Genomic DNA, 26,763 nt, shown 5'->3' on the forward strand with positions numbered 1-26,763 from the left:
GCTGGCATGTGATTGGAGCCTAGTCGTACAGCTCTTCACGCCATCCTTTCTCGTGGCGGTTAGAGTAGAAACACCCCACTTCCTAGACACCGCGTGCCTGTGGTTTTCATCCCCCACACCCGAGTTCTCGGGGGGTCATGCTTAGCCCCTCGGAGTTTTCGGATACGTTGTTCAGGGAGCAGGTCCAGTACCTGCAGACTGGGCCTACGGACGTCCACCACGGGAGGCATGCCCCTGCCTCGGAGACCTGGGGTCTTAACCCCTAACCGAAGGAAGTGCCGAAGTAACAGCTGTGAGTAACTGAAGCTCTTTGGGAGAGGCAGCTGTAAATATGAGGAATTTTATTTTATTTTTTTGCTGACATACTATGAGGCAAAACAAAATGGACACCATACAAAATAACTTTATAAAATATCATTCACATCATATTTTATCAGATTTACAGCATTCTGTGCATGTTAAGGGTTACGTAAGGAGGTGAAAAAACACTATGCCAAACTTTTAGTATTAGTTTATATACACACAGTAAGAAACAAAACAAGTAACTGTTAGGTTTTCCATGAATTTATTGCAAAAATAGTGCAAACTACTTAACCTAGTAAAAGCTGTCAGACAGACTGGCAAGGACCCAGCTAAGCTTGACCACGACAACAGATGCTCGGCGGCCCAGCCCGCGGCGCTCTCCACCAGTTCGCCTTTCGTCCATCAAGACCACCCCCATCCGGTGGGTGAGGGTGAGCGCCGGACCGAGAGACGGGAACACTGGCTCCTCAGAGACCAGACCGTCCGGCTGCCTGACGCCAGCGCCTCCTTTAGGGTCATGCTGCTCACTCAATGGCCGTTTTGTGAGGTCTGTTGAAAACGTTAAGATGCCATAATGTGAAGTCTGACCTTAGAAATCAGTTATCCAACCTCTTGATGACACGGAGAAAAGAATTAAGGAAGCAGCATGAACAGAAAGGCCTGGGAACATTATTGTCTGCTTGCACACATGGTACCCTTTTGCTCAGGTGTATTTGGGTGAAGTAGTATACTAACGGTGGGCAACCTTGAACCAGGTACTGAAGTTAAAAAGACAAAAACAAAGGATACTGTATCCCGACAAGAGTGTAACTTTGAAATTTCGTTCAACAGTCTGTTGGGGTCCAGAAAGCATAGATCTAAACAAAATAATAAGAGCCAAACAAAATGCTACATATAAAAGCTAAAGAAACAAAATGCAGCATATTCAGGTTCTTTTTCTTGAGGTACCTGTATAAATCTAATCACTGCCCCAAAGTACTCTTGTTAGGTAAAGAACAGAATGCTTCCTGGTGAGCCAATCACGGGGCATTTCTCACCACCGAGAAAGTGCAACGGCGCCGGTCTGTATATGCAGCATGCTGAAGGATGAGCGACTCTTTACAAAATAGAGCTCAAGTCCTGACCCGACGGACGCTTGACAATGAGAACATTTAACCAGAATCATCCCAGGTTTTGGAGATCCTGCAGCAAAAAGCCTCCCAAATCAACTTTCAGAGTTTTGCCACTAAGGAATGTTAGTTCTCTTGTAAAATTCAGAGATCTCTTTAAAATAGTAAAACTATATACTACAGGAAAGATCCCTAATTTGTATTTCTTATTGGTATAAAATCAAATTCTTAAGACTCCAAAATATTGTGTTACCTCCAAAGAATTAAGTTAAAAAAGATCACCACAGTAGGAAAAGTCTAGAATTGTAAACTGCCAAATATAAAAGCACGGAAGTCACCGATCTCCTACCTTAGTTCCTCATCCTGCCAGAAAGCTCGCCTCCCTTAGGGCAACACCCAGGGCTGCTGCTGAACGCAGACCTCCCCCCCCCGCCCAGTCGGCTCCAGTACACGCGCCCCCGCTCCGGCTGCCCGCGGTCACCAACACCTCCCCCAGGAGAGACGGAATCCACAACAGTCCATTTGCTGCTTAAGAAATAAATGTATAAAATATGCCAGAGGCAGAGGGGGGCACGGACGGCAAAACCCTCAACAGAGTGCGTGGGAGTTGTTTTGGCTGCCCCTTCACTGGCACAGAAAATGAAGAGAAGCTTTAAGTACATGCATAGAAGGGTTTGGAATTTGTCTGTAAAATGTTAATTTGCTCTCGGACAGAATATCGTTTTTCCTTTTGACAGAAGGGCAGTGGGGGTCTCAGTCCCCCTTACTGTTGGCTGGGGACAGACTATCAAACTCCACGGCCAGTCGGGCTTTTCTCCCCACCTGCAACGTAAGAATTTAAATTTCAAACGGACTTTTCAATGCATTAGGATTCAACACAAAAGGCACAAAATAAATAAAAAGATTGTTAAATAAACGGAAATTATGATTTCAAGCTTTGTGTGGAGTTATATCTTGCTGTTTGGTTACTTTTTCCAATTTAAATTGACAGACGTAGTAAATAGCACCCAACTGTGTAACTGAGGTAGATCCACATTGTAAAGAAAGCTGGGTCCCCTCCGTTTTACGTCTAAGTTAGAGATGCTTTTACAAAAACAAAAATCCATCTAATCCTATGCAGAAGCGATGGCAGGCGGCACTAGTTGAAGAAAGCTTAGAACGTGAGCAGGTCCAGCAAGATTCATGCCCAGATCACACTCTCCATTTGCCATAAATAAATCTCAGACTGGAGGGAAAAAACCAGACATTTAAAGTAACCCTGGAAAAGTCTCTAGACTCTGAGAACAGGTCATTCTGACCGACTGCCAGAGCAGCGCACAGTGGTCCGTTTTCACCGAGAAGTGGCAACAGCCATGCCAGACCAGAGGGGGGGGGGGGGGGGGGAGAGAGAGAGAGAGAGAGAGAGAGAGAGAGAGAGAGAGAGAGAGAGAGAGAGAGATCTGGATCACTGAAAGTTTCCCTTTGTAACTCTAGAGAAGAGATTGGTTGATTTAGGATACAGCATCTTGATCTGAGCAGTTTAAACCCACTCTGGCTAATATTTTTGCATACTCTGAAACTTAAAATTGTAACATCTGATTAAGGCTTGATTTAAAGTGGCATCACCACCTCGCGTCATGCAGGCATTGGACATCCTCAAAACATACGGAATGGTAGTGAACCAAAGACAAGGACTTAAGCCTCCGAACTGTACTGAGCAGGTACTATAATTTTATAATTAATTTTACAATTCGTGGAGCAAATGAGAAATTATACAGAGAGGCGAACGCATATAAATACCGGTTTGTACAGGAACTTCCAGCTTACAGAACAGCACTGCACAGTCTCTCGATCGCAAGCACGCGACGGCGTCACACAGGCCACCGCACAGGCGTCGACGGTCCGTAGAGCGCACGCAGAGCACCGCCTGGGGGGGGGGCCCCGGCAGCCACTCTGCTTCTTAGAAAATAGTAAACTTTCAATGGTCACAATACATTTTGATTCAAAATATCTTCTAAAATGTTTTGTTGGGGGGGGGACAATTAAGAAGGGGCAAGATCTGCCTACAGAACTTGTGAATTCATTTTTGGTTCTTTTTCAATTATTTTATAAAAATAAAATAAAACTAGAAAAGTTGATAAAACTCAGGGTTAAAACCCCTCAATACATATTAGGTAAGTGATCTGAAGTGTATCAGAGGTAAGAAAAATCTGGATTTAGACACTACATTCTTTTCTTGTATTTAATGAGTAGCCACTTTGCTGCACAGAAACTTATTATTCTCTTAAAACTTTTTAAAAAGTAAAAACTTACTTGCCTCTATAGTTATAAAACATGATTTCATACCTTCAGCAATCACATTAAAATCCATTATCAAACTCAGGACTCAGATTTCAATTTAGTGCTAAACTATGTACTCCCAGGATTTTAGTCACGTGGATATTTGGCTTTGAAGAGGATCCAAAATAATGAACGTACCCTCCCCTCTGCCGAGGCAATGGCCATGCTCTGCCTTCAAGAGGGCGAGATTGGGAGAAGGAAAGGCCAAGAGGAGCCACCCAGAATGGATTTCTATGCATTTAAAAAATAAATAACATTGCATTATTTCCCCCACTTAAAAGCAACATCATCATCCTTGACAGGGTCAGGTGTTTCTGAACTGGACCAGCAGCCAAGAAAACTGCTCAAAACCTGGCTTGGACAAGTTAGCGATAAAAACCCGGGAGTCCTCCGCGCACGGCTCACCCAAGTCCGCAGCTTCCCCGCACGCCCCACAGAACAGAGCAATGTTCACGAAAAGCATCCCAAGAACAGGAGGACTGAACAGCACCTTACGTCTGAGGACCCCACACGCACTTCACCAGAGATCCGATTCCAATTCCTTTTCTAAAAATCTAGGTACACTAAGTATTCTTGTTGAGTGCCTATGAGGACAAAACCACCAGGTTTTGCTGACGGTCATGGTCAAAGCCTGACTACGAGATGGATCTTGTGCCGATTTCCCGGAATCCCCGTGGACGTGGGCTTGGGAAGGAAATCCTGCAACTAAAAGAACCTAACGTTTTCTGACACGAGACAGTGTGCACGGGCATCACAGTTTACGAAGTCAGTAGCTGAGGCGCAAACGCAGCTTCCAAGGCAGAAGGTCAATGATTGACTTGTGGAATGATACAGGTTTACTTCCCAATGAAAACGCAGCCCCAACATGATTCCAAAAGGACACTGAGGACCGGACTTTTAAAGGCACAGAGGCTGAGACCAGGTCTTCCAGAACATCCTCAGTCTGGTACCGATGGAGACCAGAGGAAGGCTTCCTGGGGCAGAGGGAGCTGCCTTCTCCCGCCACCCCCTGCCCCAGACGGTCCCCACAGTCTCTAGAGTTCCAAGGCGCCTCGGCTCCCCAACACAAGCACCTAGGTCTGCCAAGGAGCCACACAGTGGGCAGGCATCACACCCCCCGGCCCGATGATGTGGGGTGGGCTTGGGATCAACTCACGGTTTTAAGGACCTTGATTCAGAAGGTACTTAATGAGGGTGGCCTCACATCTAGTTCCTGGGGACACTTGAGGGGGAAGAGTTAATATTTGGTGTTTTAAGCTTTAACACTTTCACATCAACCAATAAGAAAAAAGTGTTAACAAAAGCACCAATCATCTTCAGCTCCCTCTTTTTAAATAATTTTTCATGAATGCAAAAATGGCAGAGAGGCCCACCCCAGGATTCTAGAGACATTTATGCACAAAGCTGATGGGCAGATCTGAGTTCAAGAGTTCACATTACTGAATCAAAGAGTGGGCCGCCACGCGGTGTCCCCTGAAAATGCCCTGAATGGGATTCTGGTCAAAGAGGAGGCCAACCCAGAGTGCCCGAGCAGTTCTGGAAGCAGGTCAGCAGACACTGAGGGTACCCACCCTGAATGGGAGGGTTGTGTCTACAAAACAGGGTAGTCATGGAATTATAGAACATTCGTAGAAAGACTGCAAAGGACACTTAGCTCTTTCAGAATTAAAGCACGCCACGCAGCATGAAAAGCATCAAAACCCAACACGACAGTGCTAAAGGCAAAACCTTCCAGGTCATGCTACACTTGGAACCTCTCTGGGCCAAAGTCAGTATCTGACGAGCATCCAGTGGGCGAGCAGAGCACCTCCACGCCCCCCTCCATCTGTTTCTGCAAGATCGCCCACCTGTCCCTCAAGAATTGAAGAGAAAACCAACGGAGGTGTTTCGGAGCAAATGCGAAGACAAGTTAACGAATCTAAAGACAAGATGTGAAGAGGGCTGAGGGCGATCCCAATGGGCCCACAGTGGCGTGTGGGCTAAGGGCATTCCGACAGCAAAGTGGGTTAATCACAGACTGCCTGTGAGTTAGCGTCAGGGTGCCCGGGAACTCCGACTGCAAGATGCTGCCGTGGACCCTTACGTACCTTTCAAACTGAGGGCCCTGGACAAGGACAAAATATTTTGCTTTTAAACTGTAGATCATTTTTAAGCAGGGAGTGACAGTAACTCAAGGTTCCAAGGTCAAAGGCTGATCATGACCGCACTGTTTTCTGCAACTACACGGCCACTTTAGATGGATTAGTTTTGCACAGGAGCTGGTGTTCAAGCACCTTCGTGATTTTACAGAGTGTGTAAAAAGGGAGGAAAGCACAGAGGGAGCCATTTTCAACCCATTCACAAGTGAAGCAGAGAAGAAAGTGCTTTCTTACAGCAAACAGGCAACTGAACAAGGCCGGACGGCAGGCCGCTTCAGGGTCTCACGGCGCATGGTCCTGCTCAGAGATGCTCCTGCCACCACATGGGACAGTGCGGGAAGCTCTTCCTTTTCATGCGTGCTGGCTGCTTAGAGTCCTAAAATGGAGCTGGGCCGCCGCAAGGAGTCCCCGGCCCACGGGTCACAGTATGGCACACAAATTTTCAAGCCAGAACTGAAGAGAGAGATGTTCACAATTCAGTTTATCCATTCAGGCAGCGTTTCGGCTGTTTTCGGTGTGGATAGCTACACTTAAGAGCAAACATGAATCTATTGAGAATTCAGAGGTAGCCTTTATCTGCATTCATTCATTCATTCATTCATTCATTCATTCATTTTAAACTAGAAAGGTATTTAGAAACCACCTTCTGTAGTGATTTGGCTAAGCCAATACATTCACTTTAGACAATAAAATGGCAAAACGTAACCAGAAAAGCATTAAGGAGGGCACCACGATGGCATCGATGCGACATTAGCACACACTCATGACTGGCTTGGGTCTAGAAGCTCCCTGTGTGTCTGGTACTGGGTAGCCGGACCGCGAACAATTAACGTGCAGTGGGCTGCGGCTGGAGTGCACACCTCTCCTCTAGCTACATCGCAAGGCATAAAAGAAGAGCGCTGGATTTCAGGTCTCTCTAGCATCGACGGGCTAGGCCACAAGTGACGGTTTTGACACAACAGTGATCTCATGGCTTTACATGATGGCTGACCGAAGAGAAGTGAGGGAGGCCCTCAGTGGCTAGCGACACTGGCCACCCAGATGCTTCCTGTCCGACTGTCAGATGCTGGACAGAACTAGAAGAAAATGCTTTAAGGAGCCATGAAAAACAACCAGGAATTAAACAGACCAAAGAGAATGTTCAAAGGGTTTATAATTAATCCTCCTAAAATTAAATCTTCAGACCTCAAGGGGAGAGCACGGTCTCCTTTCAACGGACTGCAAACTTCCTCTCTGAAAAACAAGAAAACGAGGCTAATTTTGTCCTTCATAAATGGTCAGCAAACACAAGGCGACAGAGGCAGAGAGAAGTCCACGCGACTCGAACACATCACACTGAAGACGTGGCAGCACCTACAACAAAGTGACACAGCGTGTTCATATCACGTTTGCGGTCCTACATCTATTTACAATCATTTCAAATAAGTACAGCAGATGCAAAGTTGGACATAATAAAAAGGAAGTTGTCAAAAAATCAGTGCAATTATTGAGTTGAAAATCTTCCTTACAAAAGAGTCAGCGTGTGTGTGTAACACAGACAGCCCCATTACAAAGTCACACGTGCACTGTGTCTACACTGAAGAAAACATCACGGCAGCCGAGACCACGGGCCAGGGCAGAGTCTTGGTTACTTTGGGGGAGGGGCTTAAAATATAAATAAACTATTTGCATTCTGAAAGTGAGGCGTACGAACACTGAGGAAGTTTCTATTTATTGTACATTCCTTTTCTCATGAGCGTGAGAGATGAGTCATAGAGAGGTCACAGGGAAATTTCTATGGCTTGTCTGGGCCACTGGGATTGTCCACTGTCTGGATTACGTCAACTTCTAAAACTCCTCCTAATGGAACTGCCTTAGGTGTAGGAAAATGCCCATGAAAAATCCTTTTAACTGCCCAACAGATCAAAGTCCCGTTGGAGGAGCACATCCAGGTCCTGACGGCGCCACGGGCCAAACCAAGTGCTCCCACGACGCCGAGCAGCCGAGAGAAGCCGTCCCAGCCCCCCAGGTCCCCCGGAGACAGGCTGGTGTCCCAACCGCAGGACGCTTGGCTGGTCTACCCTTAACATATTGTATCAAATATATAATTTGACTGAAAAACTGCCTTGCAAAAATAAAATTTAAATCACCCTGCAGATCAATGTAACATTACATTGCTGCATATATAAGAAAAGCAATCCATCCAGAAAAACTACATTTGTGGCTTTCAAAAATAAAATCATCCGGCAAACTTGTAGGTAAACATTAGGCAATTTATAAAAGTTGGAGAAGTTGGGGAAAAAAAATTTCTATCATATCCATCAGGTACCACATGCACTGGGATATCCACATTGGCCAAATCAAACCAGAGCAGAAAGAAAAAAAAAATAAATAGCAACATTTGCATTTACCAACAATAAAAATAACATATAATATGACATCAATAAAAGTACCCCTGCCCCACTACAGGGACTGAGCAACACGGTCTTTTCCAATGAGCACCCACAGCCAGGGTGAGCATCACCTCAACAGAGCAGGGCAATCACTCCGTTCCCACCATGCCCCTCTCTGGCAAGCCCTCCCCGGGGGCCAGGGGCTGCCTGGGGTTCTAGAGTGCAAACATTCATCCACGGGAGTGTGAGAACACTACCAAAAAGCAACATGACATTAAAAAGTCAAAGCAAACCCTATAATGTATCAAAAGTGTGTATGTGAAGCCTTCTCAAATCCCAAACCGTCCCTTCTAGAAGCACAGGTACACCCAGCTGTACAAAACGCATCTGCGCTAGGAAATTCTGAGCTCAGAGCACACCCATGGGCTGGACCGTCAGCACCCCCGAAGGGCGCGGGCACCAAGCGGCCGCCGCTCCCGGGGGTTTCCTTCATTGCTTTGTCACTAGGGAGAAAGTGGGGAAGGGATGGGGGCACAGTCATTTCTCTTAAAGTGAACATTTTAAAAGCTACCAGGAAGAGTACCAGGAGAATCTAATTGGGAGACCTCTTTTAAAGAGACAAGATAAATCCCAGTTTTCCTCTTTAATGAATCCAGATTTCTACATCATAATGTTCACATTCAGTTTGCTTAAAGCAAGGCACACCTTACTTAACAGTGGGGTGGGGGGAAGCCAGCGAGGGGCACCTCTCATCCACATGGGCCCCAAGCCTCCGGTGACCTAATGCAGGCAGAGGCCGGGGCTCCCCTGGGAGTCTGGGGCCACGCTGGCCGAGGCAGCCCCGGGGGTGGGTGCGGGCACAGTCCGAGCCGGGCAAGGGCCCCTTTTGGCCTCCACGTGCTAGGGCTCAGACTTCGTCTACTGCACTTTGAGGTTTGATGCTGTCTCAAAATGGATCCTAATACCGGGGGGTGGGGGGCGGGGACTGGTAGAAATTTGGGAAAACAACGCTTTACCTGAGAAATTGTAACTACAGCCATTCAAATTCTGAGTCGTCAGATGTGTACAAAGGTATGCAGCTAACCCAGCCGGAGACGTTTGGTCTATTAATGCTTTTAGTACTAAAGGTTTTAGAAAACAAGCAGAGGCCTGTAGAGAGGACCTTACTAGAAGCACTGTGGCCACTACACGAGAGGAACACCTTTCCTTCAAATGATTCAAGAGACACGAGAAAACACAGGCCTAATTTTCTGCCAGCCTGTGATCTTCCCCACGCATCAGCGTCGGAACCGCCCGCCTGCGCTGCCAAAGGGCTCCCGCACCCCCACCCCCGGCTGGGCCCTCCCACTTTAGAAAGTTCTCCATCAGGGGTTCTCCGACTCCGGGCAGCCCCAGAACCCGGAGGACGGCTTTGGAGACAGATGCCCAGCCCCAGCTCTGGACAATGACGCAGGGGTCTGCATTCTCACCAAGCACCGCCACCGCCCCGACCGGACCCTGCGGCAGGCCGCAGACGCGCACCTCTGAGACACACGGTTCTAGGTGACCCTAACCATGGCTGGAACTAACCTAATTTCAGATTTCAAAAGTGTACTCGTGTAAAGATTCCCTCCTTAGCTTGGATGCTCCTGGTAATTTAAGCCAAGAGTGGATTGGGATCCTTCTGAAAATAGGAGAAAGTGCCACTTGCCAATAAATCGACAGGGGATTGCAACATTTCTTAGAGCAGAGGCTTCTGTTCATTTAAAAAGACCAAATAAAACCAACCCCAAAAACAACAACAAAAAAAACCCCAACCAAACGAGAAAACAACAACCCCAAAACAAAAAAAGATACAGCAAGAGGCTAACGCCATTACTAGCACCCACATGCACACACAGACACACACGCGCACACCACTCTTGAGTATACATCTTCACAAACAATAGTCACCCCTTTGTCATCGCTGCCAAAATCGGGGCCGAGTGTCTGTCACAGTCCGCCTGCGGTCCCCTGCCCCCCCCCACCCAGAGCCTGCGGACAAGGATGGAGGGGGGTGCTGTCTCCAGCAGAGGCAGCCCATCGGGACCCCTGCCCCACCGCAGGGCCAGAGGTCGGTGCTGGGGGGGGGGGCGGGGGGGGCCATCAGCAGGGAGGGGTAAGCCTACCGAGCACAAAGCAGCACTGGGGGGAAGGGCTCGTCTCCTTCCCCGATCTCTACATTGAACGTGGATTTGATTTTTTTTTTTTTAACCTGTCTACAAGGACAAACAGCCTGCTTAGCACAGAGTTATCTGCTGTTACCCTTCCCAAACTGTCCACGGGATCACGCCTAGTGCAATGGTTTCCAGATTGGCAAACCCGCGTCTGGGGCCCAGAATGCAAATCTCTTCTGCAGGCTTTTCAGTCCACCATCGGGCGGGCAGGGCTCTGTCTGGGCCGCTGGCCTCACGCCCGCCCAACGGGGAGCCGCCGCCGCCGGCTCTCTGCGCGTTTCAGTGCATAGATCCTACAAGACTCCACTAACAGAACCAGACGCAGAGAGAGAAGTGCGCCCTGACGCACGGACTTGTTTCCGGAACGGAAGAACAAATACATTCCATCTGTGCTTAACTGGCTGCGCAACATGGGGGACGGGGGGCGGGGAGGGGGGGCGGCAAGTGGCTGCCACGTGTGCTCGCCCCCCCCCCCCAGGTACAGGCCACGCAATCTACGCGGGGAAGGCGGGTCGCGGTCACATTGAGTCAATTGCATACTCCTGTACGTAAGGGCGAGAACCACACGAGGTGGCCCAGTCTCCAGGCTCCAAAACACTCTTGATATGCTAAACAGATCACAATAAGCACCCCGTAGTCAATAAAATGAAAAACAGCATCTATCTATCACATTAATACTGCAAACCAGATATATATATTTTTTCCTCTTACATTAAAGACATAACAGTGAAAAAGGATTGTACTGTATTTATCACCACAGACCCGTATTCTTTAGAAACTTTGGAAAATAAATGTCACAGTCCTATAGGACAAATCTTATGATTAGACTGTCGGCATATCGTCTTTTTTCTTTTTTCTTTTTTTAAATAAATTTTTATTAAAATGGCACTTGTCTGCCAATCTCTCTGGACCTATAAATGTTGTAAACACACATGGCCCGTCTTCTGCCCCCGCTCCTTATTTCAAGCTGAGTGAGAGGCGGTGGTGACAGAGCGAGACGCCCGGGGGGGCGCCTCGGCGGGCCACCCGCCCGTGGCCCCGTCAGGAGCGCACTAGGCTCGCTCTGGCGTCGGCGACCACCTCCCAACGCTCAAGGCTTTAAAACCACTGCGGCACTCGGCATGGCCCCCGCTCTCTGAGCACGTTCAGCTAGTTCGAGCCCATCAATTTCATAGAGAATCGTGTGTTAAAAACAAGTAAATTGAATGACCAAATAAATTAAAAATGTTTTAAAGCCCTGAGTTCATAGACTGGTTTTAGGAGATTTTTAGGAAACACGGGACTCTATTTTAATAAGCAGCTTATAGATTTTGGCAAACCATATTTCCTACGACAATGGGGTCTCATACAGGTCTGCAGTTCAAAATCCAAGTTTGAAATCCGGGACGGAAGGCATTCTGGAAAATGGAGAATCTACTAAAATCAATGACGTCTCATGGTCGATGCTGGCTGTCACGGAAGGGCTGGGCGTCTGTTGGTCTGAGTGTAGCTGGTCTCATGTGAATCCAACTCCGTTCACCGTCCTAAACACGAAGACACGTCAAGCAAAGTACATGGTGCGCAGCGTGTCCTGATGAACCTGGACGGCCTTCGCCAGGGCTTGGTGGTCTCGCCCGTTGCTCTGCCCGGAGGTATGGCTTCCTTCAGCACTGCGGGTGTGGGAGGACAGACAGACGGAGCGTGGCCCTTAGTGCCCTGGGGCTCCGGGGGCGCAGCAGGGAAGGCGCGGCGTGGGGGCGTCTGGGGGCTCGGGCCTCCGCGGCCCCGCGGCGACCCCAGCCGGCGGAGGCCCAGCACTCACCTGTCATGTTCTTTGTCCACCAGGTGGTACCTGGCGCGGAAGGCCACCAGGTGAGCGTAGTAAGCCGGCGCCGGGATGGACACGGAGCGCGTGCAGCGCACGTAGGTGTGACACAGCTGGTAGGTGAGGATCTGCAGCTCGTCGGAGGAGAAACGATTGTCATCCCAGAGCACGTGATAGTGGGAAGGCCTGCTTGTCCCCTGAGAGCAGAGCAGAGGGTCAGAGGGGTGAGCGTGCGGGCGAGGTGTCCACAACTCACCTACACCGGGTGCTGCGGGGACACGCCGCCCCTCGGAGGACACGGCGCCAGAATGCTTCGTGACAAAAACGGCAGGTCCCCGCACTGACAGAGAGACCAGGAGCCCTGAGGTGACGATGGGCCTCGAGGTGGCCTTCTCTCGGAGGCCTGCGAACGTGCGTGGTGGGCGACAAGGCTGAAGCCCCCCCGGGTAGAAGGGGTTGACCGGGAAGCGGTGCCTCTGTCACCTGCGCCCTCCCCACAGCGGCCCCAGGTGCACAGGACGCCCCTCGTGCCCCACCGGCGCACCGGGCCGCGCACCCACGACTGCATCTGCCTGACCTCACCTCATCTAAACGGCGACATGGCCACGGCATGCCAGTGGGTCCTTCCTCCCCAGCACCCCACGGTCCCGGCCCTTCCCTGTTCCCCCTAACCGCCCAACCCCCCCGGGGACGGGCCAGAGCCCCAGCCCTGCTTCCCCACCACGTCCCCCGCGTCCACTGGAGCGCTCGGCGTGAGGTCTGGGCTCCTCCCGTGCTGGCTGGACGCGCGCCCAATGTCACAGCGACGCCGTCCTCACCTGGATGCCAGCGTGACTACACAGGTAGAAGTCGAACTCGGTCGGATGGGTGATTTTCGTGTCCACAGTTGTGCCTGCCGGGATGTTTCCGCTCTTCCCAACCTTTGGGGACACGTCCAGGGGCGAGAGAGGAGAGCAAGCAAATCAGCCCCGCCCACGCTGCCTTCTGACACTGGGCCTTCCCAACCACAGGCTGCCCCGTTCTGAAGTCTTTAAATTGGTCACGGTATTAAAGGAAAATTTAATAAATACAAGCCAGCCGAAGGAAATCACTCCTGCTCTAGGCAGGCTGGGGTCATCTCCCCAGGCCTCAGAGACGCCCAGGCTGGAGACCGCGCCTTCCCCTTTGGTGGGAAATCTGCGGGTGAGGCTCGAAGGGCTCTTGGTTACTGTCGAATCTACAAGTGTGCACGATGGCCGCTGGACAGGTCACCATCCACGGACACATGGTATTCAACGCGAGGGGCGTCTGGGTGACTCAGGTCATTGTGGTTTGTGCGTTCGAGCCCTGCTTGGGATATTTTCTCTCTCCCTCTCCCTCTCCCTCTCCCCTGACCCTCGCTTCTTCCCGGCTATGTTGCAATCTCAGATGTAGACTTTATCACTTTTGTGCTCTATATTTAAGTCTCCGTTAGCACCATACTGTGATACGTCACAGGGTTTTTAATTGCATACCTGTGTGGTATATATCCTGCAACTTGCTGTTTTTGCTCAATATTTACCATTTTGAGAGGTATTCACGCGACACACACAGTTTTTTCATATTCGTTGCTGTACAGGACGCCGCTACACGAACCCCAGAAGCAGGACCTCAATCAACATTTTTACACGCGTCTCCTGACACAGGCAGGTGGGTTTCTCCAGGGCGATCTCTAGAATTATTCAACTGCACCCAAGCTGGCTATCAGTCTGCACTCCCATCAGAAGCTTAGGGGAATCTTTGTAATAATGCATTTACTTGTACCAAGGACTATGCAAGGTGCTCAGTGTTTAGCCCCACGGACCCTCCTGACAATCCTTAGGAAGGTGGCCTAGGGAGCGGACCCGTGTGGTCAGGCAGTCTGGGTGCTGAGGGGTAGACAAGAGTCAGGCTGTCTGGCTCCAGACCCCGGACCCCTGACCACAGCACAGCACTCACATCCTTGCCAACACTTGCTTTATCAGGATAACTTACAAGTCCCCCGAAGTGTCTCCTTCTCAAAAATATTTTGTGTAAGATTATTCTTCGAAGGTTTGGTAAAACTTGCCTATAAAGAATCTGGATAAACTTCATAAACTAAGTACCTTCCTCTTTTTTCCTATTCTCTGTCATACTTTAAAATCATCTAATCTTGAAGGTTTGGTAAAGCTTGCCTGTAAAACTTTCAGGGCCTGATGCCTTTTGGAAACGACTGGATTATCCTCCTGAGCTGATTGTAGTAATTTATGTAACTGCACAAACAGTTCTATTTCTAAGTTATCTGAACTATCTATCAGCACAAAGCTGTTACTATCCCATGATTTAAGTAACACACACCCCTTTCTGAGGTCACACAAAGTTCTCTATTTGGTCTTAGAATTGGTAGAGTTTCCTCTTTTTGCTTTGTTGAGTCTTGCTAGGTTTACCTATCTTCAAAGAAGGTTTTGTTTGTTAATCTGCTCTGTCCTCACTTTCCACTTCATTACCTTCCGTTCTGGGAGGGGGGTGGGCTCGCAACAGGCCAGCTTTGAGCCCTCCTGGCAGGGGCGGTTCACAGGCCACGGAGCGAAGGCGCCCACGCACGGCTGCTCTCAGCCCCCCCCCCCCCCAACCCCCGTGCCAGGATGGGCACTTCGCTTCTGTCCTTCCGCACCTTCAGGCTTCTTTCAAGGTTCTTTCCTATTTTCCAACAAACGTTTCTAAGTCTATATGCTTCTCTCCAAACACTGTGTGAAGTCTGATGTGAAATGCTTGTTTTTATCCAGTTGTGATTGCTCTGTATTTTCATTTTCTTTACATCTTTAATGCATGTACTACTTAGAAGAGACGTCAACAACTCAGGCTTGGTTAAATGTCCTGTTAGCTCGACTGTCCCCTTCAAATTTAATTATATGACACACACACAAAAATGTGGTTTACCCAACACTGAGATCTGGGAATCACCCGAGATCGCTTTTGCGACCCGGTACGAGGCAACCTCCATGAGCCGTGCACATGAACTGAGCTGTCCATGGCTCTAACCACCAGATCTGGTGTGGTCGCTCCAGGCTTCCCATTTCTAGCTTTTACTCATTTGCGCCCGTGTCAGTTTCTGATAGTGGGGGGTTAAAATATACCTCCTTGATGGTGGATCTGCCCGTTTCTCCTTGGAATTCTGTCGCTTCGTTGCTACACTGGTTTCTTTCCCCCTCGCCATGTTATTTTAGGTCATAGTGTGACGTCTAAGCTGGGTTGTTCTGTCTTCTGGGTAGATCATCCCTGTGACGGCGACGAAGGATCCCTTTCTCTGACGATCTGCACTGTCAGCGTTCTCGGCTGCCGTCCTGGCCCCGGTGCTGTGGGGGCCGGCCACGCGGAGGGCTGCTGGCCTCTCAGTGCAGTGTTTCTCCCCTCTTCTGGGGGGCCCCTTTCCTTAGGCAGCTACCTGACACTGGGCGGTTTAGAGCAGTATGTCTACGTGTATATTTATTTTTATTTATCCCGTTGGAACCACGGAAAGTACTTTTAACCACAGGATTCCTGCCTTTCCTCAACTGTGGAGAATCCTCAGCAGTTACATCTACGAATCTTGCTTCTCCCTCACGCTCCTTATTCTGGGATGGCCGGGAGACGTACCCCCGGACTGGCTCCCCAGAGCCGCCACCAACCTCCCGAGGGCTCCCAGTTTGCCATACTCCACCTACTCTGTCCATTGCCATGGTTGCTCACTGGACCTTTTTCTGAGCCAGCTCTCTGGTAATTTCTTTATTGGACAAACGGCATCTCTTGTCCGGACCTGTCCCAGGCCTGTGGGATTTGTGGGTCCAAATGTCCCACCAGACCCAGGAGAGCCCTCCTCTAGCGCCCGAGGCTGGGTCCCCACAGAACCCCCAGAACGGGTGTCCTGAAACACCCAGAGCAACAGCGGGACCACACTGGCGCTCTGCTGTGCGGCACAAGCCGAGGGCTGAGCAGAGACCCGCGTCCCCACACCCCAGGGTCACCGTCCAGCCGTTCCTCTGGCCAGAGCCTTACCCTCTCATTCTTGTCGGTGCAGAAGAGCCGAGTGTGGTGCCTTTTTTGCACCACTATAAACGTGATGCCTGGCTGGTAGTCCTTCTCCAGCTTAATGCACGCCTCGCGAATGGCCAGCAGCTCATGGTGGAGAACCTGGGGGGGAGAAGGCACGCTTGAGGATGCTGGTGTTTTCTCAGCCTCTTTCTACCTCCGGCTGCATCCCTTGGTGGCACGTGCTATGTGACGGGAGCCGGAGCTCGGAACGACACTCTACCAGCCCTTTGGCAGCCGCGGGCCTCTGCTTTCTTGCTGTGCTGTTTTTTTCATTCATGGAATTGAGCAAATGAGACCCAGATCTCGTGGTTAAGTGGTTTAAATGAGATAATGCATCACAGTGCTCAGGTTTTCTGGAATGTTCTAAGTGCTCAGTGACTACACGGGGGTAACGAGGTACAATGGGAGACAGACGGAGGAACAAACTCATTCAGGCACCTTGTGTTCCGTACTGGAGAGATGGGGGAACATCTCATAGCACACACACCGGCCTGGGAGCTGGACCGCAGTTCAGACCTGGCCCCCCGACCACGCAGCCATGTGGCTCTGGGAAGGCCACATACCCTCTCTCATGCCCACTCTTTTCACTTCTAAAACAGGAACATCCTACACCTCGCAGGCCTGCTGCGAAGACTGAAGTAATGCACACAGCGCCTTGCACGTGGCCCCCGGCCGCCAGGCGCAGTGACAGCAGACAAGGTTCCACCTGCTCCAGAGGTGAGCAGGCTCACATCGGCTCACGCTGGGCTGAAGGCCACCCTGGGGACCACACGCCTCAGATTTCCAACCACCGTCCCGACTGAAGGTCACGCCATGATGTTTCACAAATGCCCACTGTGGTAATTCCGTAAGCCCCCGCGTAAGGCCACAGAGCGACGAGAACAGAAAGGTGCAGACCCCTTCCCTGTGGGGACGGCTGTGGCCGAGGCTGAGCGGGCTGGGGGTACCGATGCTGGGAGAGCATGTCCGACTGATGGAACCCAAGAGGTTCTGCACAAGAGGTGCCTAACGGGGTCGGCTGGCACACCCTGGCCCCCCGCCCCCACCCAGCTCTGAGGGGCCCCGGCCACAAGTGTCGATTCTGTTCTTCGCGCCCACCGTGGGCCTCAGGGGGACAAGCCGCTGCTTCCACTCTGGACCAGGAAGGCCCAGGCAGTCCTGCTCAATCCTGCCTGTCAAGGAGGCCGGGGCTTCCGGAACATCCCGGCGTGGCTCCCGGGAAACCCTTCTTCTGCAGGGTCGGACACGGGCCCCTGTATCTGGTGCCTTCCCTGCCCATGTCCTCCACGGGGCAGATGCCGAGGTGGAATTAGCCTGGACCAGGTGGAGGAGACATATCCGGGCCTTGGGCCCCCGAGCACTGGGCTAGGACGGGTTCAGTGCCGACCGCAGGTCACCAGGCAGGTGCCCGGGAGCAGAGCACAGTCTCCCCGTCCCCTCGCCTCTCCTCCACCGCTCCCCGTGCGTGATGGCAGCGGCTGGGCCCGCGATCCACACGTCGCCCGAGACACCGCCGAGCGCTCTGCACCCGGATGGCGGCGGGTCCCGTTACCCCTCCTTCCAGAGGGGCCCCTGCCCAGCCCCCCTCCCGACCCCACCTGCCTCTGTGGTCTCCACCCTGCAGCCCACCTTCCAGGCTACACACGGCGACCCCCCGACAAAACCGTGTCCCCGCCCTACAGACCCTCCACCACCAAGCCTCTGCATGTGCGGACCCAGACCCAGACGCCCCGCACCGCCCTCGAGGCCCGGTGCAGACCCGCTGGCCCGACATCCACTTCCCTGGCCCGATAAACCGTGAGGCGGGTGGAAATCCCATCACTGTTTGCACCAGAGAACCGGGCCAGCCGTCGCAGGGGACAAACGGTGACCCAGAGGCAGCCCACCTGCTGGAACTGTCCCTCGGAGACGCCGTCGCGGTAGAAGATGATGCGGGTCGGCTTGAAGCGCGTGGACTTGTAGAACTGGATGAGGAGTTCGCGGACCATGGTGGCCAGGTCCTGGATGATCTCCTGCCGGTGCTGCTGGACCCGCACGGTGGCGCAGTAGCGGTTCGGGTGCGCGTCCATGCTGCCCACGACCTGCCGGGACGCGCAAGCAGCCTTGGCGGGACTTGCCGGAAGCCCCCTCCTCTGGGTCTGCGCCGGGGAAGGGACTGGGGGTGGACAGACTGGCCTCCACCCTCTTCACATCTCGGGGAAGGGACAGCGGCTTGTCAGATGTGAACCTGCCGCCTTTATGTGTCTTTTTAGTGCGTGGGCAACAGTGCTCATAAATACGCTGCAAGGAGTTAAGGTCTGCTTAGAGTGGGGGCGCCTGGGAGGCTCAGTCAGTTAAGCATGTTAAGCGTCTGACTTCCGCTCAGGTCACGATCTTGCTGTGTGTGAGATCGGGCCCTGCGTTGGGCTCTGACAGCCAGCTCAGGGCCTGGAGCCCGCTTCGGATTCTGTGTCTCCCTCTCTCTCTCTGACCCTCCCCTGCTCACGCTGTCTCTTAAAAATAAACATTAAAAATTAAAAAAAGAGTTTCCTGAAAGTATCTAATAAAAAATAGGCAAGTATCCTGAACCTTTACTCCGCTGGTGATCACACGGGGCTGAACTACACCAGCCCCAAGAGAACAACTTGTATCAGGTTCCCTGCAGGCACACGGCTCCCCCAGAGAAGCTGGCTGCCAATCAGCGCACACCCCAGATCCTGAACCCCAGAAGGGGCAGGCCACCCCGAAGGCACGCTGGCACGAGGAACAGGACACACTTGTGCCCTGGGGCCTGCTGTGCTCTTGGCCAATCAAACAAGGGCGGGCTGAAAATCATCTAACAAGGTCAGACTGCAGTAGAAGCAGGAAGCGGAGGGTCTAGACCACCGAGCTGGGCAGCAGGAATCACAGGACCTGAGCGGACTTGATAAAGGAACTCGGCCTGAGTAACTCCGGACACTTCCTGCTGGGGGCCGATGAGGGTCCTCAGGGAAGCCGGCACCTCCTGGGGGTCCCGGCCTTTCCAGCTGGGGATCAGCCCCCTCAAGGGCCCTGTCCACACATGACACCTTGGGGACCTGCATCTGTGGCTGCTCTAGCAAGAGCGAGGACTCAAAGCCCCTCCACGTGGGGGCCTGGGGGCACGGCGGCCCCCTATTGCCCCGCACAGCTCAGACCTCACCCCGAGCCTCGGGGGGTCTGGAGCTGGGTTTTCCGCCATGTCTCTCGAGCAACTGAGTTTGGCTTTTCTGGACTTCATGTGTAAACTGAGGAGACTAGTACTGACCCCACGAGATTACAACTCAGTGTCATTAGTCACCCGGCCCACAGCTTGGCATGCAGCAGGTGCGAAGAAGGTGACAGCAGTCTTAAGATTAGTCTGGAGGGTGACAAGCCACGTTGGGTGGTGTCAGGCCAATGACAGACCACACCGCAGGCCAGAAGTCACTCCAGCAGTCCCCACTGGCTATGCCGGGGACACAGACCTTGAGCCTGAGGCTTCCCTCCCTCCACTGGGCTGCAGGACACAGGGTGTCCCGTCAGACAGCTGCAGGTAATACCCTTGGCGCTGCGCTCCACAGGCTGAGTCCACCCCACCCACAAAAGCCACCATGCTGCCCCTCCCGAAAGCAGCGGCTGTGGGCGCTCCGGGAGCCTGGGCCGCAGATGGGGCCCAGCAGGACCGGAGCCACCACGCTGCCGGCCCTGCCCCCAGATCCGTGTGGTCTGACCTACTGCTTCTAGGACATCAGTAGCCACGGGCAGTGTCCCCTCCAAATACCCGTTTTCCATGATGCTCTGGTCACACACTACAAGGGGACCACGTGCCCCCGCTCCACAGGCTGCTAGGCCAGGGTGAGGGTCCCACATGGGGTAGGACGTCACCAGAGGGCCCAGCGGGAAGTGCAGATACTCACGGCAGCGATGGAAGGCTTCTTCCCGTCCCCAGCGGGTGGGTGGGTGACATCAGCCCCCAGAAAGATGACAGGCTGCTGGAACACAGGTGGCCTGCGGAGGGAAGTTGGAGCACCTGAGGCTGGACCCCCGAGGACACCGGTGCCAGTGCTACTCATGGGGCACAGGCACTGTGGCCGTGTGTGTAAAAAGGTCTTATGTTTTAAGGGTCCATACCAAAGACCTCACCGATAAAGTGATGCGGGGTCTGAGATTCGCTTCTGAATTACCCAGGGCAGGACGGGGGGGGGGGGCGGGGAGGGGGGCAGGCAGGGGGAGTGTAGACTAACACCACCGGTCCGGTGTGGACAGCTGCAGAGGCCGGGGTCAGAGAGGAGTCTGGAAACACCTGACGGTCTCCACAGTGATCGAATGCACTGAAATGATACGCATTAAGATCACGTCTAAACGGCAGCAGACCCTGCACCTCGCTGCCCGCCTGGACCCCAGCCCCGCTCCGCCCGGGTCTCCCCAGGCTCGGCCGCCGCGCGGGGCCTGGTCACCTCTCTGGGTGTTCAGCAGCCTCCATACGCCCCGCCCACGAGGGGCCGGGGCACTTCCCCTGTCCCGACAGCCAGAAACGCCTCTAGACATCACCACAGGTTTCCCGGGAGGCAAAGCTGCCCCAAGTGGGCATACCGATGCGGGCCTCCCTGCCTCTTTCAGAGGCTGGGTTCCAGCACCTTCCCCAAAAGGCCGTGTGCATGGCGGTGGGGAGCGTGGGGTCACTCGCTAGCTTTGCATTCTGAAGCCCCCCCCTCTCTGTGGCTTACTTTTCCCTCCTGGAAGACGGAGACAACACAAGACCTCCCTCCCACGGTCCTGTGAGGACTGAACGGGCACCCGCATGTCAGCGCCTTCAGCGCCCACCACGCTCGCCAGGAGCTGCTGACGCCAGCGTCCTTCCTGCTCGGTGACAGCACCCACTGTGTGCTCGCCAGCCCCAGCAGGAGGTGAAGTCACCGGGGAGACGGCCCCTGCGGGGCTCCCGTGGGACACAGCTCCTCCGTCTGCCGCCTCGCTCGCCCCAGTGTGAAGAGACCAGGCACAGGCTCCAGCAGGAGCAGCCTGCTCAGTGCTGCGCCCTCCTCCCCCTGCCCCCTCCTTCCTCCCCCCTCCCCGTGCTCCTGGCGTCTGCACCGCAGTTCTGACTCACTCCTCCAACAAGGAAGACCACGCCTGCCTGGGAACCCCGCTCACCAGGCTCCCTCCTCTCCACGGTTCTCTCCCTTGTTCCTTAGCCGTGTGCCCAAGCTCCTCATTAGCTCAACCCGCTCATCACCTCCCAACCAGCGGCAGGCCCCGCCCACCAGGCTTCCTGCTCCCGTGGCAACAAGACTCTCTTGAGACCTCATCACACCAGGCTCCGTGGTGGCACCATGTGACACAGGGTCCAGGGACGGCTAGGTCTCCTTCTGGGGGTGGGGGTGGGGGGCTCTACTGCTGGCTCCCCGTTTCCACAACCTTTTAACCCTGAACTCCCCAAGGTAGGAGCCCTGGCATCCATCCTGTTCACACCCTGCCCTGGGGAACCTGCGACTTCACCAGCCTTGTGACTCTAATCGTACCTCTCTGCTGGGTTCCCCTAAACAGGATCCCTGGCTCCACCCACCCACCTGTGAGCCCCTGTCCAGCACACTTTCCACAGCCCAAGCCCAACCCACAAGCAGGCCCTGCAGCGCAATCTTCCAAACACCCGTGTCTGGGCCCCCTCCCCCGCCCGCACCGTCGGCCCCCCTCCCAGAGGACGCAGGTGCTGCCTGGTCCCGTTCCACCCAGAGCTGGAGGAGGCTTCTAGAACAGGGTGCTCCAGCAGGCGCCTCCGGCCCCTGCCAGCATCCCCGGGCCCCTCAGCCCTTTGCTACCATCTGCTCGCTGCCACCTTCCCCCCGCAGACTGGCCATAGAACGCAAGCTCCTTGCCCTCACCCTCCTGGGTCCGTCGTCCCTCCCGTGATGTCGCTGGTGCTCCCCCGTCAGGTCCCATGTGCCCGGTCCTCCCTCGAGGGGGCTGGCACCCCTCCCCTCTCCTGCACTCACTGCTGTGGCCCAAGCTCGGGAAACCCAGACCTGTCTGCTAAGCCATCGGCACCCTGAGCTCACCCCTGCTCGCCACAGTTCCTCACTCCTTCCCACAACCTGAGTGGATGGACCTCGCCTCGCAGAGCCAGGCTCCAAGTTCAAGGCTGTCAGGCCCGAACTTCAGGTTCTTTCCACTCCCCCTCCTCCTCCAGGGCAGCAACCTACTAAATCCACTTCACAGCGTCCCTGGTTTTCCTTGGGGTGCGGTCCCTGGGCCACAGCATCACTGCGGGCTTGCTAGGAACGGCAGCGCTCGGGCCCCGGTCCACGGGGGCTGGCCAGAGCCTCCGTGGTCAACAAGGCCCGGACGGAGCACAGACGCTCGCCCAGGGGGGCCGTGCAGGCAGCCCGAGGGGTCCTCACGCAGCCAGGCCTCCCAGCGCCTCTCCCCCAAACACACAGAAGCGGCGATGGCTGCTGGGTCCTCATGAGTGCCACTTCTACCCGAGGGCAGTGCGATTCTGAGAAGAGGGTGGCCAGTAATCGGCTTTTACCTGATTCCCCTCCAGACGCTACCCCGACCACCAAGACCCCTCGCTGAGAAAACCTCCTCCACGTTGGGCATCATGGAACCCCTCGTGGCTGCAGCAGAGGCCGGCCAGCCCTCAGGGGGACAGAGCTGACCTTGGCCCTCCCCCATGGCGTGTCCAGGGCCCCATGCCAGGCTGGGGGGTACTGGAGGACCCCGCAGCCCCGCCCCACCCCACCCCTGCCAGCCCCTGGCCCTGGCCTGGGATCTGCCAACAGCGTGCTCTTCCGCCCCAAGGGCTGCGTTGGCAGCTCTGACCGCATCAGGCGGCCTCCGTCGCCGGCCTGGCTGGGGAGACGGGAGGCTGCTCCCTGCTCCAGAAGGCGTGCTTTTGTCAGGGAGGTTCGTGTCCCGCCCTGCTCACCCCCGTCACCGCTGTCCCGTCCCATGCCTTAGGACCCCTCCCTCTGGGCCTCACTCAGGGAACCTGGCCACGGCACTCAGTGACCTGCAGACGCCCCTGTTCCCTAGACAAGGAGCCGCCAAGCCCGTGCCTTACTTCCCGGTGTGTGCGTGCAGGATGGTAGCCGGCCTGTGCACTGCCCCACCCCATGGGGAACCACGCTGACGACCCTGCGCATGGCGGGTAGTGGGGGGAGGGGCCTTACCTCCCCTGGGGCAGCAGGATGTTGTTCACGCCACCCAGCTTGACGTTGATCTTCAAGCAGAGGTTAGACAGGGTCTGTGGCGTGGTCCTCTGCACATTCTTCATCTGCACACACTGCGTGGCCATCCCCAGCACCGTGTCTCCCACGCGCTTGACCTCGGCTGCGGAGCACCCAAGACGCGCTCACCGGCAGCCCTCACCTTCCCCCACAGGGGCCCAGGCGCGCCACCCCAGCAGCCGCGGCCATGGCCGGGGCGCAGGGACATCAGGGCCCGGGGCTCAAGTTCTGGCTCCGGCACAGCCCAGGCTCCCTGGGCCAGGGAGGTGGGGGCAGGGCTGGCTCCTCAGCGGGGAGGAAGGCTGTTCGGGCGCCTCCAGGCTGCAGGGCTGTTTGGGCACAGCCAGGCTGGAAGCGGGGCACGGCCCGCCCACCCCATCACGGAGCTTGGGGTGGTTAAAAATAGACACCGGCATCCCCGAAATCCGCAGCAAATGTGAGCCTGACATCAAAGAGCTATCTAGGCCGAGGCCCTGGGTTCTGGATTCTTTCAAGCAGCAGCTGTCAGCTGCTCCCCGGGCAGGCCCGTGCAAACAGGTGACGTGTGGATGGGAACACTGACAGCAGGTTCCTTGTTCTTTGCGTCTGTAGCTTGGAAGGGAGAAATGTGGCCTTTATGCTTCTGGTTCTGTCACTGTCTAACTGGGAACGAGCTGGCGAGCCTCCCGGCACCCCACACGCCCCCGGGTTCTCCTTCCAACACCTCCTCCACTGGGTGCCTCTGGCTCCCGTACGGCTTTTTTTTCTTTTTAAAACATTTTTATTTATTTTGAGAGAGAGAGAGCATGAGCAGGGGAGGGGGAGAGAGGGAGGGAGGGAGAGAGAAAGAATCCCAAGCAGGTTCAGCACAGAGCCCAGACTGGGGCTGGATCCCACAAACCATGAGATCATGACTTGGGCCAAAACCAAGAGTCAGATGCTTAACCAACTGAGCCCCCTAGGCGCCCCCCTCCAGCGCTTAGTTTTCAATGGCTCTCCAACAGCAGCCTGCGCTACCGCCTGCCCTGGGGTCACAGGTCTAGACCAGCCACCGCCCTGGGGCTTTCTGATGGAGGGCTAGGCAAGGTCTCTCTGAACTCTCTAGGCCCGGGCATCATCAGAGATGCTGGGGGAGTGTCAGCTGAATGGACGTGCACCCGCCCTCAGGCATGAAGGACTCTGCTGAGCTTCCAGAAAGCTCCGAGGTGGGCACAGAGACCTCACGTGGCCATCACTGTGGGCACCTTCCTCCGTCCAGCCACATTCACATCGGTGGGGACAGAAAAACCGGCACGTTCTCGCCTCTGGGAACTCTGGCCTTGGACGTGACCAGGGCAGGCGGCAGCCATCAGAGCCCAGCCCCCTTCTGAGGTCACAGACGGGCCAGAAACCAGCAAATCCGCGCCCCCTCAGCACCACACCCGCGCGGAGGTCACAAGCAAAGCCAGCCGGACGGCCCAGCCTACCGTAGACAGGGGTCTTGCCTGGCAGGATGACCACCACCAGCTGGAGGCCGGCGTACGTGTTCTTCAGGTGCCGGAACATGGGCTCCACGCTGTCCGCCCCCTGGGCGTACTTGCAGAAGCACGGCTGGCCCTGGATCGGCATCCCGGCATCCCTGGAAATCTTTCTGAGCTGCTCCGTGAAGGACCTGCAGAAGGGGCGTCAGACTTGAACGCACGGGTCTGAAGAGTCCAGACCGGTCAGAGGTCCCGAGTCAAGGGCCTGGCTTTAACCAGCAACCCCAAACCACTGTCACTGACATCTGAATTTAGGTTCAAGACCCAGACATGGCTGTCGGTGTGCTAACTCATGGGAAAGGGGTAGGCCGAGGACAGGCGTGGGCTATGCCGGGTACATGTGTGGAGCATGGAGAAGCCGCCTGCGGCTATTCTCGTGATAAGACAGAAGGCTTCCAACGACAAGCACCCGGGGACACACCGGGCACGGTGACAGCGCTGTCCTTCCAGAGCAGGCCCAGAGCAGCTGCCACCGGCTCGGCAGGCCCAACCAGCTCCCCGGTTCCGGCACCACTGCCAGGACTCCGTGAATGGCCAACACGGTCAGAGCAGAAACCGTGAATGGCCTGTCGCCTTGGCCGCTCCCCCCACCCCCCGCTGTGTACAACCTGACTGGGGTGACAGTTGTGGTCGAGAACAAAATAAGTGCCCGCTAGAGTGACAGCGAGGGCCAGCAGGCCTGGTGAAGCCACCGCTGGGGAGGGGACGCAGGTCGGCAGCTGCTATTTTAAACCTGGGAATAAACACAGCGCCGCCCCGCCCTGGAAGGGGGAGGACCCTGCGCTCTGACGGGGCCGGGGCTCGACCTCTGGACCTGAGTGTGGGCTGTGTCCGCATCTCATCTACAGGTAGACTCGCTGCAGGGCCTTCTGGCTCCCGGCAACACGAAGCCAAGGAGCCAAGGCCAGGGTGCGGGGAAGAGAGGCACCTGGTGTTCAGGCCCTAACCCACTTGTTAGCTGAGCTGCTCTGTGCTTCCAGCGAATTCGGCCGGCGGCATGGAGGACGCCTCCGACAGACAGCCTGTCTCCTCGACGTCCGCTCTCGAGAACTTTCTGAGCCACTGCGTTTTCAGAGCAGTCCTTGGCTACACTGTCAACAGCTTTACTTCTTGGGCGTTCAGTTTCTTCCGGCTCCCACCCAAGACAATGGGAAGCAAGGCTTAATTCTCCCCATGAGGCGTGCTCAGTGCAAAAGCGTGAGTAACAAAGCTCTATGGTTTTCATTTTTATGTTTTAAGTATTAAGTAGGCTTCACACCCAGCGCAGAGCCCAGTGCAGGGCTTGAACTCGCAGCCCTGAGATTAGGAGCTAAGGTGAGATCTAGAGACCCTGGAGCCCCAGAGCGTCCTGGGTACGGTGCTAAGGGTCCGAAGCTCGGGCCAGGCCGGGAGGATACAGGAATAAGAAGCTGAAGTGGTTTTTTTAAAGTAACTTGAGTTCATTGAGAATAATTTTCTTTTCAATCTAATTTTCAAACTTATTCTTCACTCTCTGTCTTATTTCTTATATAACCAGCACTGCTTCTCCACCCTCTACTAGTGAGTCTGAGAAGTAAAAGCAGCCTCAAGGCAGCCCACGTCTCCTGTTCAGGCCCATCCCGGGCACCTGTCCTCTGGCAGGGATAAGGTTATGGACTCCTGCCACCAACACCCAGCAGCCCCGCCCCACCCCGCCCCCGGCTCCCACCTCTGCCCCACCCCCAGCGGCCCCGCCCCGCCCCCAGCCCCCACCTCCGCTTCACCCCAGCGGCCCCGCCCCGCCCCGCCCC

General features: G+C 54.7%; 1 protein-coding gene across 1 annotated transcript in view; it reads right to left on the minus strand.

Moving 5' to 3' along the window:
- Positions 1-324: 324 nt before the first annotated feature.
- Positions 325-26,763, minus strand: part of AGO2 (argonaute RISC catalytic component 2) — a 66,427-nt gene continuing 39,988 nt past the window's right edge. The window contains exons 12-20 of the mRNA XM_029923334.1: positions 25,946-26,056; positions 24,941-25,125; positions 23,439-23,598; positions 20,184-20,274; positions 18,174-18,368; positions 16,252-16,386; positions 13,059-13,160; positions 12,238-12,437; positions 325-12,085 (exon numbers count right to left, since the gene is read on the minus strand). Coding sequence (XP_029779194.1) covers positions 11,977-12,085; positions 12,238-12,437; positions 13,059-13,160; positions 16,252-16,386; positions 18,174-18,368; positions 20,184-20,274; positions 23,439-23,598; positions 24,941-25,125; positions 25,946-26,056 — 1,288 coding nt within the window. The 3' untranslated portion in view covers positions 325-11,976. The remainder of the gene's footprint in view (positions 12,086-12,237; positions 12,438-13,058; positions 13,161-16,251; positions 16,387-18,173; positions 18,369-20,183; positions 20,275-23,438; positions 23,599-24,940; positions 25,126-25,945; positions 26,057-26,763) is intronic.

This window comes from Suricata suricatta, chromosome 15 (assembly GCF_006229205.1).
Source record: "Suricata suricatta isolate VVHF042 chromosome 15, meerkat_22Aug2017_6uvM2_HiC, whole genome shotgun sequence".
Classification (NCBI taxonomy): domain Eukaryota; kingdom Metazoa; phylum Chordata; class Mammalia; order Carnivora; family Herpestidae; genus Suricata; species Suricata suricatta.